Source organism: Peromyscus leucopus, chromosome 11 (assembly GCF_004664715.2).
Source record: "Peromyscus leucopus breed LL Stock chromosome 11, UCI_PerLeu_2.1, whole genome shotgun sequence".
Classification (NCBI taxonomy): Eukaryota; Metazoa; Chordata; class Mammalia; order Rodentia; family Cricetidae; genus Peromyscus; species Peromyscus leucopus.
The window spans coordinates 19819676-19835193 of record NC_051072.1 but is presented as its reverse complement, the minus strand read 5'-3'; the positions used below and the strand labels follow the sequence as shown (position 1 = coordinate 19835193).

The 15518-nt window shown below is 41.1% G+C and overlaps 1 protein-coding gene across 1 annotated transcript; it reads right to left on the bottom strand.

The window, feature by feature from the left end:
* Window positions 1–3692: 3692 nt before the first annotated feature.
* Window positions 3693–4100, bottom strand: LOC114703574 (cytochrome c, somatic-like). The gene has a single exon (XM_037209378.1). It carries the CDS (start codon window positions 4048–4050, stop codon window positions 3733–3735), a length of 318 nt encoding a protein of 105 aa, XP_037065273.1. The 5' UTR covers window positions 4051–4100; the 3' UTR covers window positions 3693–3732.
* Between the last annotated feature and the right edge of the window lie 11418 nt (window positions 4101–15518).

Here is a 15518-nt window from a genome sequence, read left to right as displayed (position 1 = left end):
TCCACCAGCAAAATGGTTCAAAATCTCTCATAGATCCATGGACATAAAGACCAGATCTCTGTTACACTGTGCTAGTGCCTGCCAACCTGTCTTATTTCCCGTTAGAAGGACCACACCATCCCTGCTCTCACCCTCTGCTCATCAGAGGTCTTCTCAGCCTTTCTTCATTCTGGAACCAGAGTTGTCTCTCAACAGAACGTCTTACCATATCATTGCTTCCTGTGTTCAGATCACACAATGGCTTCCATTATAAAGCCCACACCCCATCTTGTGTCTCACACTGCACTTCATGAGCATGCCCTTCAGCTCCCTTCTCACTCCAGCACCCTTCCCCCTCACCACACTACTCTCCACTCACACCAGACATTTTCAATTCTCTAGCATACCATGGTCTCTTCAAGTTTCAGGCCATCTGGTAGGCTGTTCATTCTACATAGATGCCCTTTCTTATTCTCCTGGTCAGTTCATTTTTATTGTTTAGCATGATCATTTATTTCATTTAGAAGCCTTGACATGTGTCCACAGCTTGGCATATCACAACAGTTCTTTTGTTCACAACTGTATATTCAAGCATCTTCTTTTCTGCTAGACAGTAAGACACAACCCACCATTGTAGTGCTGAGTACTCATTATAATAATGCTTATTCATGCCACTGAATTGAAGATAATGAAAAAGGCATTATTTTGGATGACCTGTTGGATAGGTTGCATGAATTTGCTTAAGTTCTTCAGAAATCACACTAAAATCCTATCAAATAAGGAGAATGGCCAAGGAAATGGATACATTTTATGTGTGTATCAGATTTTCATCATCCATTCATCTGTTGATCGGTAACTAGGTTGGTTCCATTTCCTTGCTGTAGTGAATAAAGCAGCAATAAACTTGGAGGTACAAATATTTCTGTGGTGGGGTATGGGGTTCTCTGAGGATATGCTAGGAGTGGAGTATCTAGGTCATATGGTAGCTCTACTTTTAACTTCATAAGGAATCCCCAAACTGATTTCCATAATGGCTATATTCCCCATGTCTTCTCTAGCATTTGTGACCATTTTTCCAGATAATGGCCATTCTGACTGGGGTGAGATGGTATTTAGAGAAGTTGACCTTTTAAAAATAGTTATTGGCCATCTGTTGTGTAAGAGACTTTTCCTAGGGAGATGCAACACACACACACACACACACACACACACACACACACACACACACACACACACACACATCTACTCATCCCAGATAGGGAGCCCATGACAGATCAAAGTATGGATACCGTCAAAGTCGAACTTGGTGAAACAATGAGTTTTATTGGGGCTACTTACAAGAATATGGGCGAGGGGTTACTTACAGGTGCATAAATGATTCATAGACAGCTGTATTATCAAAGTCTAACCTAGCATGAATGACAGCTCATAAAGCTGGGAGGCTGGAGCCCACTGCACAGACCACAGGAAGCTCAACAGGTTGGAGAGTGTCCTTAGTACCTTAGTTGGTCTAAACCTCTTCCGGGAAGCTCAGATGGCTTCTGCTTCATTCAGGCTGCTTGGCTCAGTCCATTGCTTTGTGGTTTGCAGTGTCTAAGGGTGACTCTCAGCAATCTTTACTGTTGACTCTTCTGGAGGGATGTGGCTAATGATTAGTTAGTTTCAGGGACTTCCTGAAGCTATTTTGAGTTGGTTACTTTCTGTCTTAAGGAGCTTTTCTGCAGGATGGAATCTTTCAATTTTGGAAGAAACCGCTACACAATACCACTTGTTTCTTTTTTCAAAACTGCCTATTCAATTCATTAGCCCGCTTTTTGAGTGGCAGTTTTATATCCTTGATATTTAGTTTCTGCAATTCTTTATAAATTCTGAATATCAGCCCCTGGTCTGAAGAACTACAAGTAGTAAAGATTTTCTCCCATTTGATGGCCTGTTTTTTTTTTTTTTCTGCTGTTAGTTTTCTTTACTGTGCAGAAAAAGTTTAGAATAGGATCTTAATATGAATTTTTAGAACTTGCTATGTAGACCAGGCTGGCCTCATACAGAGATCCATCTGTCTCTGCCTCCTGAGTGTTGGGATTAAAAAACTACCATGCCCAGCCATAACTTTTTAATCTCATGTAGTTCCATCTGTTGGTACTTAGGGCTAATTTTTGTGCCATTGATGTTCTGTTCAGAAAGTTCTTGCCCAACTCAGCTTTTGTCTCAACTCTCTCTTTGTCTGTCTAGGAGTTTCAGTGTTTAAAGTCTTTGATCCTTTCTGAGTTGATTTTTGTACAAGGTGAAACATATGAATCTTTTTTTTAAATCTTTATTTGAAGCATTTCAATGCATTGTGACAGAAGTCCCACAAGTTCATTTGTATGGAATGTTTTTCAGATGATGGCAAGGCCTTGTATTTCCATGGCCCCATTTTAAAAAAAATATATTTATTTTATTTTATGTGTGTGTGTAGCTGGAGAGCTTCTCTCTGGGTCCGCCAAGCCCCGGCAGCCCACTTATAAAATAAACACACAGACGCTTTTATTATTTAAACTGTTTGGCCTAATGGCTCAGGCTTCTAGCTAGCTGTTTTTATATCTTAATTAACCCATTTCTATTAGTCTATAAGTTGCCATGTGGCTTGTGGCTTATCAGTATCTTAACATCTTCTCATGGTGGCAGCTGGCAGCATCTCTCTGCCTCAGCCTTTCTGTTCCCAGAATTTTTGTGGGTGAAATATATGAATCTTATTTAGGTCTTCTGAGGTAGATAAGGATCATTTCTTGCCTAGGATATCTTTTTCCCAATGTATGTTTCTGCCTCCTTTGTCATTACATTTAGTTGTACACCCACTGGTGGCCTCACCAGGCTCCAATGGATAGTTCTAAATCAGTGCTCATACAAATGGCCCTGGTTAAACTAAAGATGTCACCAAACCAAACAAAAAGTCATGAATCTGGGAAAGGGACCAGTAAGGATAGGAGTTTGTTGGGGATGGGAGGGAGACAAAGGAGGTGTTGGAGAGAAGAATAATCAGAATTGTGTGTGTGTGTGTGTGTGTGTGTGTGTGTGTGTGTGTGTGCATGAAATTGTCAAAGAAAAAAATTAATTCCCAAGAAAAGAAAAGGGAACAGTAGCCAGCTCCACATGGACAATTTTAAAAATGATTTATGTAATTCCATTTTAATAGGTTAAGTTCTTCTTCTTCTTTTTTTTTAAGAAGTGCTAAATACTCTTTATTTGATATTATACATAGGTCACAGTAAGTGCCTTTCAATGGTGAAAGGCAGCATCCTTTGACAGGGAATTCTAATTAAAATGACATCATCAAGTCAAGAATAGACAGTTGCTTCCTGGCATTCCATTGCCTGTAACAGGCCAGAGAATACAAACTGAAACACAGGTGAGTCTTCTTGTTTCTGAGAGTGACAGAATTTTCCCAGTGTTTAAACATATCCATATTCCCCATTATATAAATTTAAACATAAAACCATTCAACAGCTTTGAGGTGACACCCCCATCTTTGTGGAAAGTATAACTTTAGTAAGTCCAATCCGATCTTGAGAAAGGGAGAGCTGTGATAGTGACTGGAATTGTTATTTTTTAGAAAGATCATATCCACTTTACTATAAGTCATTTTTACTTAAATCAGGACCGTCCCAACAAAAACATTGTTAGCCATTCATGATCTGAATTTTGATGTATGAATTAAATTATGGTACACATTAAAAGCCATGAGACATTTGTTTTGTAATAAATAAGGCAGTGGAATTACTCATTAGTAGCCTTTTTAAGATAAGCTATTAGGTCTGCCCTTTCTCCCTTCTTCTTAATTCCAGCGAAGATCATTTTTGTTCCAGGGATGTACTTTTTGGGATTCTCCAAATACTCCATCAGGGTATTCTCTCCCCAGGTGATGCCTTTGTTCTTGTTGGCATCTGTGTACGAGAATCCAGCAGCCTGACCAGTCTTCCTCCCAAACAGACCATGGAGGTTTGGTCCAGTCTTATGCTTTCCTCCCTTCTCCACAGTGTGGCACTGGGCACACTTCTGAACAAAAATCTTCTTGCCTTTCTCAACATCACCCATTTTTATTTCGCTCCCGGGTGACCAACACCTCAATCGCTACGACCCGAAGACAGACGTCCCGCTCTCATAGGTTAAGTTCTTAACTGTAGGACCAAAACATAGCAGCTAAAGAATAAACACACTGGCTGTTTGAAACCTAGAGCGTATGCAGGGACACTTGGCTCAGTCTGGGAGGAAGGGACTGGACCGGCCTGGACTGAGTCTACCAGGTTGATCGCAATCCTCGGGGGAGGACTTGTCCTGGAGGAGGTGGGAATGGGGGGTAGACTGGGGGTAAGGGGAGGGGGTGGGATGGGGGGAGAATAGGGGAACCCGTGGCTGATATGTAGAACTGAATGGTATTGTAAAAAATATATATATATTAAAAAAAAAAGAGTAAACACACATGACAACCTGAAAAAAAAATGGAAGGAAAGACCCCATGGAGATGGATAAATGAGAGTAGGATGAGCCATAGAGAAACAGTGCTACCCCCACACTAAGGCTATTCTGGTGGTCCATCGACCTGTCACTCATGCATCACTGAGTACCTTGTATCCCATTAGCCTCTGCGTTTACCGCTGTCACCTCTTCCTAGTGGATGATCTGTGAAGAGACACTACAGATGTTATCATTCTGACTAAACTTTCCTCACAGAAATGCACTTAATTTAAAAATATCATCATGACATCACAGAGATGGGCAATTTCTTACTTGGTATTGTAATTACCATATACATTTGAGAGTAGGGCAGGGATGTAGACGATTAAGAAGTATTTTTTAAAGAGGTACACTAATTTCAGGAAAAAGAAAGGTTGAGTAAGAAAGGGGGTGAATTTGTAGTACTGTGTCAGAATGTTTACGCAGAGATAGTAACATAAGCCTTAAATAGAACTGCCAAATGTGCTATAGCTATCTTAGAAAGATGGAGGGAAAGAACTGAGTATGTGTGTTGGAGGGCCGGTCTAGTAAATCTAAGTCATCGCTCTTGATAGCGGAAAGTCAATACACGGTATTTAAAACTATAAACCCAAGAAACAGTAGCTTCAGGTTGACCTTTCAGAGATTGTTGTTAACCACTTTTGAAATTACAAAATGGTGACATTCTGACTAACGGAAGTCTGGAATTGTTGATGGAGATTGTTTCTGTGTAAGGGAGTAGGATGACATGGGGAGTTTGTATTGTATGTGTGTGGTGAGTGCATGCATGCACGCACGTAGAGAGCAGAGGACAACTTTGTGCAATTGGTTCTCTTCTACCTTTACATAGGATCCAGGGATTGAACTCGGGTCACGATGCTTTTGCGACAAGTGCTTTTATCTGATGAGCTGTCTTGCCAGCCCCTCCCTTCACTATAAACTTCTAAGAACTATTTGACATTTGAAACTATGTACATTAACTTTAGAAAAATTAAAGTTAATAAAAAAAACCCAAGTAAATGGCTTACTTACAAATCACCTATGTGGAATGAATGACCCTAGTTTCTGATGAGGTGTGGTCGAAGGTAGTAATTGATCTGATAATAGCCACCTTCTCTCCTTTAAGGAAGCTTAACTTTTAAAAAATGACTATTAGGAAAGCTTACTCCGAAAAGACAAAAATAGACTATTCTAATAGCTAGTTTAGAACTTTAATTGGAGATTTAGTTGTGTCTTCTTCCAATTAAGCTAATTGAAGTAGAACTCTGATTGGGTCCTGGGAGAGGGGGAGTTCCCCAGCTGAGGCTCAGAGAATAAGAGATGTAGAAGCAGATGCTAAGTGGTGCTGGTGAGTCAACTCTGGAGGGGTTTCAGTTAGTTACCTATTGACTGACACATGCAGGGAAAGTAGCCAGAAAAGTTCTGGAAAAAAAATTCCAAACAAACCCCAAAACAAGAGTAGGCAGTGGGAGGCCTCACCAGGGTTTTACATGAACATATTTGTATGGTCTTTGGAAATTTAATTGGAAGCTTGCCACCTTTTCAGGAGAGCTACAAGTGTGGAAATCTTGGAGGGTATGTGCAAAAATATGAGAACTTACTGATCAGCTCTGGAAACTTCTTTCTCTTTTTGATTTTTTGGGGCAGGCCCTCAGTAAGGAACTATCTTTCTTAGTCAAATGATTTACCCACAATTCCTAGGGCACACCTTGGCTTCTGTTGGCTCAATGGTTTTGTTTCTATCTCAGATTCAGGTGTGCAGTAAGAGTCTATGGAATTTGTTCTAAATGCAGTGCCTTCTTTTCTTGTTTGTGCTGTCTTGGACTGTATTAGACACAGTGTTCACTATCTATTTCCTCTGAAGAGGTGCTACTGCTCTGCAAATACTATATTAATACCAACCAACCACATGAGTAAGCAAACAGGGCTAGGGACATACCTCAATGGTAGAGTCAATGTGCTCAGTGCAAGCTAGGCATGAGGTTTCTATTCACAGCATCAAGAGTAAAAAAAGAAAACAGAAAATGACAAAAATTTACAAAAGGGTAGATTTTAATATGTCTACTATAGTGTATATGGGGCCTCCAACGTGAGTAATGTCTAAGGCTGGTGGTGTGCAAAAAATAACCCTGACTTTTTTCTGGTATTCATAAAAGAATTTGCATATTAAAGGATGTAAATTTGCTTCCTTGAGGTGCTCAAGTCCTGATGCTGAGGTCAACCTTCCCCTCTACCTTCTCTTACCCAGCAGCCCATCCTTTGAACTTTTCACTTTCACCAAATTATTATTATTATTACTATTATTATTATTAGGCTAAGTATATTTTTGATTGAGAATTTTTGCGTTAATGTGTTTTGATCAGATCCACCCCCTACTCCCTCCCTTCCATCTCCTCCCAGATTGCCTTGCCATCATCTGCCAATAGCTCTTCAGTAAGGGTGGGACTTTAGTAGCTCCTCCTCCATCCCTCCTGGAATTTTAGCTGGCTTTATCTTATGCCTGAAACCACAGTCGCTGAGAGTTCTTTTGTGCAAACACTGTCATGTGCAGAAAACCCTGTTTATAGCAATTTGACTCAAGCTTTAGCTCCTATAATCTTTCTGCTCTGGGGTGGTTTGAATGAGAATCGCCCCCACAGGCCATTTCAATACTTGGTCCCCTGTTCGCGGAACTGTTTTGGAAGGATTAGGAGGTGTGGCCTTGTTGGAGGATGTGTCACTGAGGGTATGGCTTTGAAGTTTCAAAAGACCACTGCCATTCCCAATGCTCTTTCTACCTCAAGGTTGTGGATTCAGATGTGAGCTCTCAGCTCTTTGCTTTGCCATCATGGACTCTAACTCTCTGAAACCATAGCCAAATTGAACTCTTTAACAGGTTGCCTTGGTCAAAGTGTTTTTGTTTTTGTTTTTCACAGTAATAGAAAAGTAACTAAGACAGAATTTGGTACCAGGGAGTGGACAGTTGTGGTGACAGGCCTGATTGTGCAGTTTTTGGAGGGTTGTGGAAGATTTTGGATTAGGAAAGCAGTTGAATGCTATAAGCAGGGTTCACTAGGTCATCTTAATTTGAGCTTGAAAGGCAATAGTGTGAGAGAAATGCTAACTATGGGGGCCCAGATCAGGAGATTTCAGAAGGGGACAATGTTAGCAACTGGACTAGAGATGATTCTTTTGATATGAGGCTGCTCCTGCCCTTGTCCTAGGAATCTTCCTGAGGATAAATTGAAAAGTAATGGACTAATTTCCTTGGCAGAGAAGATCTCAAGACAGCCTAATATTGACTCTGTCCCATAGTTATTAATAATCATATGCAGGTCTATAATGAAAAAGAGCAAATGTAGCAAAAAGAAATAGAGAGTATACAGTTTAATGAGGGGTGTGTGTACCAGGAAATTTAATGTTGGAGCCAAAGGCTTGTGTTGAAAGGGACAAGAAGATTGAAAAGAGGCCTGACCTGGAATGAAATAAAGGGAGGGTGCCATTTGGGCAAAACACCACCCAGATAAACTTCCAGCTTGTAAAAAGAAAAGGCCTAAGGAATTTTCTGTTCCTAATCAGCAGCAACAAGTCAAAACTGCTAAGGATGTGATTCAAGGGTTCACCCCAAGTTGGCAGTCAAACTTGCCATCGTTTGTCCATGTGACTTTATTCATGATGGGTCCATGAATACAGGGGTTGTGGGATCTTCCTTTTCTTTTTTTTTTTTTTTTTTTTTTTTTTTTTTTCACATGTACTATTTTATAACAAGTGTAAATCATTTAACAAACCCTTTCAATGAACAGCATTTTAAGAGAACAGTTCATTTAACCATTAGCAAAATACCACATCAAAAATATATTAAGGCACTAAAATAAATACACACATACTGCATTGTCAATGTATGGAAACATCATGACGCACACTGACTGACAAAGTAAGACTATTTTAGTTTTGAATGCATAGTAATCTAGCTAGCAGATTCGGATGTGTAAATCAGACATGTACTTCTGAACTTCCATCTTATCCACAAGATAAAGGACTAGTGACGGATTTGAAGCAATGACTTGGGTCAGATTGCATTCCACGCCTAAGATGTTCATTCGTTTCAGGTTTTGCTTCCCTTGGCCATTTATGCTTCCAAAGTCAACCTGCAGTAAGGAGTCTAGCAACTTCACAACTTCTGAATTTTCAAGTAAACAGCTTTATCAGATGATTATCATGAAGAACATGATTTACACTAACATTTTCACAGTTTAAAAAAAACACAAGTTATTGCTGATGACTGTTCTTCCTATTGGAACTTCCCACTGGCATGTACTCTACAAGATACACAAGAAACCCCTGTAGCTTCTGGTTAATGAGAAACTGGAAAATCCACAAAGGAGGCTTTTTTTTTTTTTTTGGTAGATACATGAGAAACATTCTTGTGAGAGGCCTTTCATAAATTACAACTATGCATATAGAAAGGTTTCATGATAGGCCTATATGAAACATTTCCTTAGATTCCTGACCATATTAACAATCAGAAGTTTTTGCCTATATCTGAAAGATAAAATTATTGATTTTACTATCCTAATTATTTCTATTTTGCTAAAGAGGGCTCTGATATTGCTATGTAAACATTATCGACAACAAATATTTAGTTTTTCTATTATGTATCTGCTGAATTCCTAGGTTAAGGGCAAAATGAAAATGCTCTCCTTCATCCTCTATTCCACACCGTCCACCCAAAAGACAGGGTGTGGCATGTGGAAGGTTGGAGCTAGGGAAGAGAGCATCTTAAAACAGGACTGCAAAAGAAAGGGCTGGGATCTTCCTTTTCTATTAAAGAGAGCTGCCACAGCTGGGTGTGTGGTAGAGGAGTCCCTGCCTGGAGGTCTTGAGAGACTATTGAGTATTGGTGAAATTATTAAGGCCACTCCACGTAGTTAAAAGGAGATTTATTTAATGGCGTAACTTACAAATGAAAGAATAGGCCGGTTGAGGGTTTTAGGAAAGACGCAGCAGTAGTTCGGCGATGTTCTCTGGAGAACTCTCCTCAGTCCACCTCTAGCATCCGGGATCCCAGCAGCAAGAGAGCACGGCACATCTCTATCTCGGGTCTTCAGGCCCTCCTCTGGCCCCACCTTGTGGGCATGATAGTTACCAAAACCTCAATGGGGGTTGGAACTTCCAGACCACAGCTGGAATGGCTACCCACCACAATTGAGTGAAGCTGCGAAAGTGAAGCTTGGGTATGTCCCCGTGTCTGTGTATGTGGCTTGTGGTTTTCTTTGGCTCTTTTTCTTGTTTGGTTGTTTTGTCCTGTTCCAATTTGTTTTGACTTAATTTTATTATTATTCCTTAGATTTCTGTTGGTTTTCTTTTTTTTTTCAATTCCTTTATTATTATTATTATTATTTTACAACACCATTCAGTTCAACATAATAACCACAGATTCCCCTGTTCTCCCCCTCTCGCCCACCCCTCCCCCCAGTCCACCCCCATTCCCACCTCCTCCAGATCAAGGTCTCCCCCGAGGACCGGGGTTGACTTGGTAGACTCATTCCAGGCAGGTCCATTCCCCGCCTCCCAGACCGAGCCAAGTGTCCCTGCATAAGTCCCAGGATTCAAACAGCCAACTCATGCAACGAGCCCAGGACCTGGCACCAATGCACAGCTGCCTCCCAAACAGAACAAGCCAAATGACTGTCTCACGCATTCAGGGGGTCTGATCCAGTTGGGGGCCCCTCAGCCTTTGGTTCATAGATCCTGTGCTTCCATTCATTTGGTTATTTGTCCCGGGGCTTTATCCAACCTTGGCTTCAACAATTCTCGCTCATATAAACCCTCTTCTTTCTCACTAATTAGACTCCCAGTGCTCCACCAGGGGCCCAGCCATGGATGTCTGCATTCAGATTCCTCAGTCCTTGGATGGGGTTTATGGCACCACTATCTGGGTGTCTGGCCATCCCATCACCAGAGTAGGTCAGTTCCTGCCATCTTGCGACCATTGCCAGCAGTCTTTTGCGGGGGTATCTTTGTGGATCTCCGTGGGTCTCCCTAGCTCTCTGCTTCCTCCCCTTCTCACCTTCTCATGTGGTCTTCATTTACCATGGTCTCCTATTCCTTTTTCTCCCTCTCTTTTCTTGATCCAGCTAGGATCTCCCACTCTCTTTCCCTCGACCGTCGCCCTTCATTGTTCCCACTCATGACCAGGCTGTTCATGTAGATCTCGTCCATTTCTCCGTGTCTTTTTTTGGGGTCCCGTTTTCCAGGTAGCCTCACTGGTGATGTGAGTAGCAGTCCAGTCATCCTTGTTCCACATCTAGCATCTTCCTATGAGTGAGTACATACCATATTTGTCTTTCTGAGTCTGGGTTACCTCACTCAGGATGATTTTTTCTAGATCCATCCATTTGCCTGCAAACCGTATGATGTCATTGTTTTTCTCTGCTGAGTAGTATTCCATTGTGTATATGTGCCACAATTTATTTATCCATTCTTCAGTTGAAGGGCATCTAGGTTGTTTCCAGGTTTTGGCTATTACAAACAATGCTGATAGGAACATAGCTGAGCAAGTGCTGGCAGGGTTAACATAGTAAAAATGGCAATCTTACCAAAAGCAATTTACAGATTCAATGCAATCCCCATCAAAATACCAACACAATTCTTTACAGACCTGGAAAGAACAATACTCAACTTCATATGGAAAAACAAAAAACCCAGGATAGCTAAAAGAAACCTGTACAATAAAACAACTTCTGGAGGCATCACAATCCCTGACTTCAAGCTCTACTATAGAGCTACAGTAATAAAAACAGCCTGGTATTGGCATAAAAACCGACATGTGGACCAATGGAATCGAATTGAAGACCCTGACATTAACCCACACACCTATGGACATATAATTTTTGACAAAGAAGCCAAAAGTGTACAATGGAAAAAAGAAAGCATCTTCAACAAATGGTGCTGGCATAACTGGATATCAGCGTGTAGAAGGCTGCAAATAGATCCATATCTGTCACCGTGCACAAAATTTAAGTCCAAGTGGATCAAAGACCTCAACATAAATCCAGCTACTCTGAACCTGCTAGAAGAGAAAGTAGGAAATAGTCTTGAACGCATTGGCATAGGAGATCACTTCCTAAATATAACACCAGTAGTGCAGACACTGAGACAAATAATCAATCAATGGGACCTCTTGAAACTGAGAAGCTTTTGTAGAGCAAAGGATATGTCAACAAGGCAAAGCGACAGCCTACAGAATGGGAAAAGATCTTCACCAACCCCACATCTGACAGAGGACTGATATCGAGAATATATAAGGAACTCAAGAAATTAGACATCAAAAGGACCAACAGTCCAATTGAGAAATGGGCTTTAGAACTAAACAGAGAATTCTCAACAGAGGAAACCCAAATGGCTGAAAGACATTTAAGGAATTGCTCAACTTCCCTAATCATCAGGGAAATGCAAATCAAGACAACTCTGAGATACCACCTTACGCCTGTCAGAGCGGCTAAGATCAAAAACACTGAAGACACTTTATGCTGGAGAGGATGTGGAACTAGGGGAACTCTCCTCCACTGCTGGTGGGAATGCAAGCTTGTACAACCACTTTGGAAATCAATATGGCGCTTTCTTAGAAAATTGGGAATCAATCTCCCCCAAGATCCAGCTATACCACTCCTGGGCATATACCCAAGAAATGCTCAATCTGTTGGTTTTATAAGAAGAGACAGAAAGGATGTTGTGGCTCTGGATGGGAGGGGAGGGGAGGAGGAATAAGAAGGAGTAGGGGGAGGGAAAAACCATAATCAGAATATATTGTATAAAAAACTATTTTCAAAATGTAGACAAGGGAAGCCTAGATTATGTTGGAGAACCTAAGATGTTAAAGGTGCCAGAGTCATAGGGTGAGAGCTGCATATAAGATGTGGAGCCAGTCCAAGAGAAATATGTATCTTACAGGCAGTCAAGCCAGAGGGGTGAAGCCACTTAAGCTTTTTAACATCAAACATGGAGCTATGGGATTTGTAGTCTGGGTCCAGTATTTCCTTACTATGTCCCCACTCCTCCTTTTTGGAATTATAATGAATATTTTTTTTTGCCATTGTATGTTGGAAGCATGTAATTTGATTTTTAATTTTACAGGGGTTACAATTAAGAGATGGCTGTGAATCTCAGATGAGACTTTGGACTTTCAAACTGTGTTGAGATTATGGAAGACCATGGAGATTTTTGAAGTTGGACTAAATGCATTTTGCATTATGATATGTCCACAAGTTTATGGGGGCCAAGGTGTGGAGAGCGATGGTTTGATTGAGAACAGTCACCATAGGCTCATATATTTGAATACTTGGTCCCCAGTTGATGGAAATGGTTGGGAAGGTTCAGGAGGGGTGGCCTTGTTGGAGGAAGTATGTTATTTGGGTGGACTTTTTGTTTTCAAAAGAATTCTGCAATTCCCTGTGATCTCTCTCTGCCTTTTGTTTAGCGATCAGGATGTAAACTCTCCACTGCTCCTTTGTTCTGCCATCTAAACTCGTGAAATTGTAAGTCTAATTAAATGCTTCCTTTTATAAGTTGCAATGGTTATAGTGTTTCATCACAGCACTAAAAAAGTAACTAAGGCATGTCTGTTTTCCTACAATAATTGCTGAGCCTTGACAGAAGAGGTATGATATAGATGTCCCATTTAAAGGCGAGCACTCTTTTTAGATTTATTTTTAGTGTGTGTGTGTGTGTGTGTGTGTGTGTGTGTGTGTGTGTGTGTGCCCGCCCATGGAGTTCAAAAGAGGGTGTTGGATCCCCTGGAATTAGACTTACAGGTGGTTTTGAGTTACCTGAGGTGGGTGCTGGGAACTGAACTCTGGTCCTCTGAGAAAGCACTACTTGCTCTTAACTGCTGGGCCATCTTTCCAGTCCCATGCTGCAGTCTCTTATTCACTGCACCTTGGCCAGTTGTGCATCATGGTATTAATTATCATTTACTGCAAAAATAAAAGGCTTCTCCAATGGAAGTTGAGAGATGCACCAATCTATAGGTAAAGATAAGTATTTGGAGGGCTGTTGGTACTATTTAGCAGAGTAATGGTAGTAGGTTCTCAGGGTTTTTGACTTACTCAGCCATGTGTTCTTGGCTCAGCTAACAGTACCAAGCATGACTTCTGTCTTGTGGAGCAGACATTAAATCCAATCAGAAAACCCTTGGTTGCTCCCATAACTAATCCATGCCACTATTGCACATTAGAGCATGTCTTGCCAAGCCAATCATCATTAGAGCTCAAAACTGATAAGATTCGTGATTATTTTTCCTCCCAAGCATTGTGCTATAGCTGGATGCTGTGTCTTGCCTGGTCCCACAACTGCTTATAAAATAATCATTCAGAGGCTTAATATCATTAATTATAAATGTTTGGCCGATGGCTCAGGCTATTATTAGTTAGCACTTACAATTAACCCATTTCTATTAATCTATGTATTGTCATGTGGCCCGTGGATTGCTGATAATGCTCTGGCATCTTACTCCTCTGGCCACTGCTGGTGTCTCTCTTGACTCCACCCCTCCTTCTCCCCGTATTCAGTTTGGCTTTCCTGCCTAGCTATATTCTGCCCTGCCATAGGCCAAAGCAGTCTTATCTATCAACCAGTAAAAGCCATATATGTTTGCAGCATACAGAAGGGCATCCCATATCATTCTGCTTAGAACCTTCTGTCTCTATGAAATCTAACCAATAGAAATGGAGCTTTCATGTTTGCACTAGTTTCATGTCTTAGTTTCCCAGCAATAGGGTCTTGCCATCAATTTCTGGTGGGTAACCAGAAGCAGTCACAGTGGCTTTAATTGTTTTGAATGGGTTTCTGGGACCCTTTGACCAACAACTTACAGGGAGCTAACTGTCCTAGTTTTTCCTCTGTTGCTATGATAGATACTACAATCAAAAACAACTTGGGTAAGAAAGGGTTTTGTTGTTTTGCTTTGTTTTTTTTTTTTTTTTTTTATCTTACACTCCAAGGGGAAGTCAGGGCAGGAATACAAAGCAGGAACCTGGAGGCAGGAACTGAAGAGGAACCCTGATTACTGCCTTGCTCCCCTCTGGTTTTCATCTTGCTTTGTTATATAATACAGGGCAATCTGTCCAGATGTGACACCACCCACCTGAGTTGTTCATCAAGAAAATGCCCACAGGCCAATCTCATGGAGGCAATTCTTCAACTTCTGCTCCCTCTTCCCAGGTGACCCCAAGGTGACTATAGTTTGTTACTAGCATAGTAAGTCACCCCTGGTACTGATTTTTTGTTTTTGTTGATCGTCTATGGAATCTTGGGGAGGCATAATCTCCCTGTATAGTGTAATTCCTTTTAAACTCTTTGTGTTTGGGGTAAAATGAAATAGTAGGGAATTCATATGGCTTTCCCAGAGGACTTTAGTGTTATTTCTCCTCATACCTTCTCCTCTTCCCTCTCTCACATCTTCTTCCCCACCCAACCCTTCCTGCCTCATGTTTTTCCACTTTCCCTTCACAACACGTGTTTTACTATCTCCTTCCACCCCTTTAAATCTCACTCCTACTCGGGGGCATTTTAGTTTCTTTCCTTCTGCAGCTGCTCCAATCTAAACACACATATCTAAAGATCAAAAGCTCGACTGAGGATCTACATTTGAAAGAGAACATGTGATGTTTGCCTTTCTGGGCCTGGGTTCCCTCACTAGCCATGAGGGACTATTTTCAGCCCCACGCAATACTTGCAAATTTCATAATTTCACAGCTGAATAATATTCCATTGTGTAAATGTACCACATTTTCATTATCCATTCATCGGCTGATGTATGTCTAGGTTGTTTCTGTTTCATAGATATTGTGAATAGAACAGCAGTGAACATGGCTGATCAAATATCTCTGTATTAAGATATAGGATCCTTTGGGTGTATGCCCAGGAAGGGTGTGGCTGGATCAAATGGTAGTTCTATTTCTAGCTTTTTTGGGAAGTCTCCACAATGGTTTCCTGCACAACTTTATACTCCTACCAACCACGAATAAAGGTTCTCCATTCCCCATGTCCATGTATACATGCCTGTCATGGTACATGCATGTTGGTCAGAG

Bases quoted from the DNA above. Each gene is read 5' to 3' on its own strand.
- LOC114703574 (XM_037209378.1), bottom strand. From the start codon at position 4,050: ATGGGTGATGTTGAGAAAGGCAAGAAGATTTTTGTTCAGAAGTGTGCC.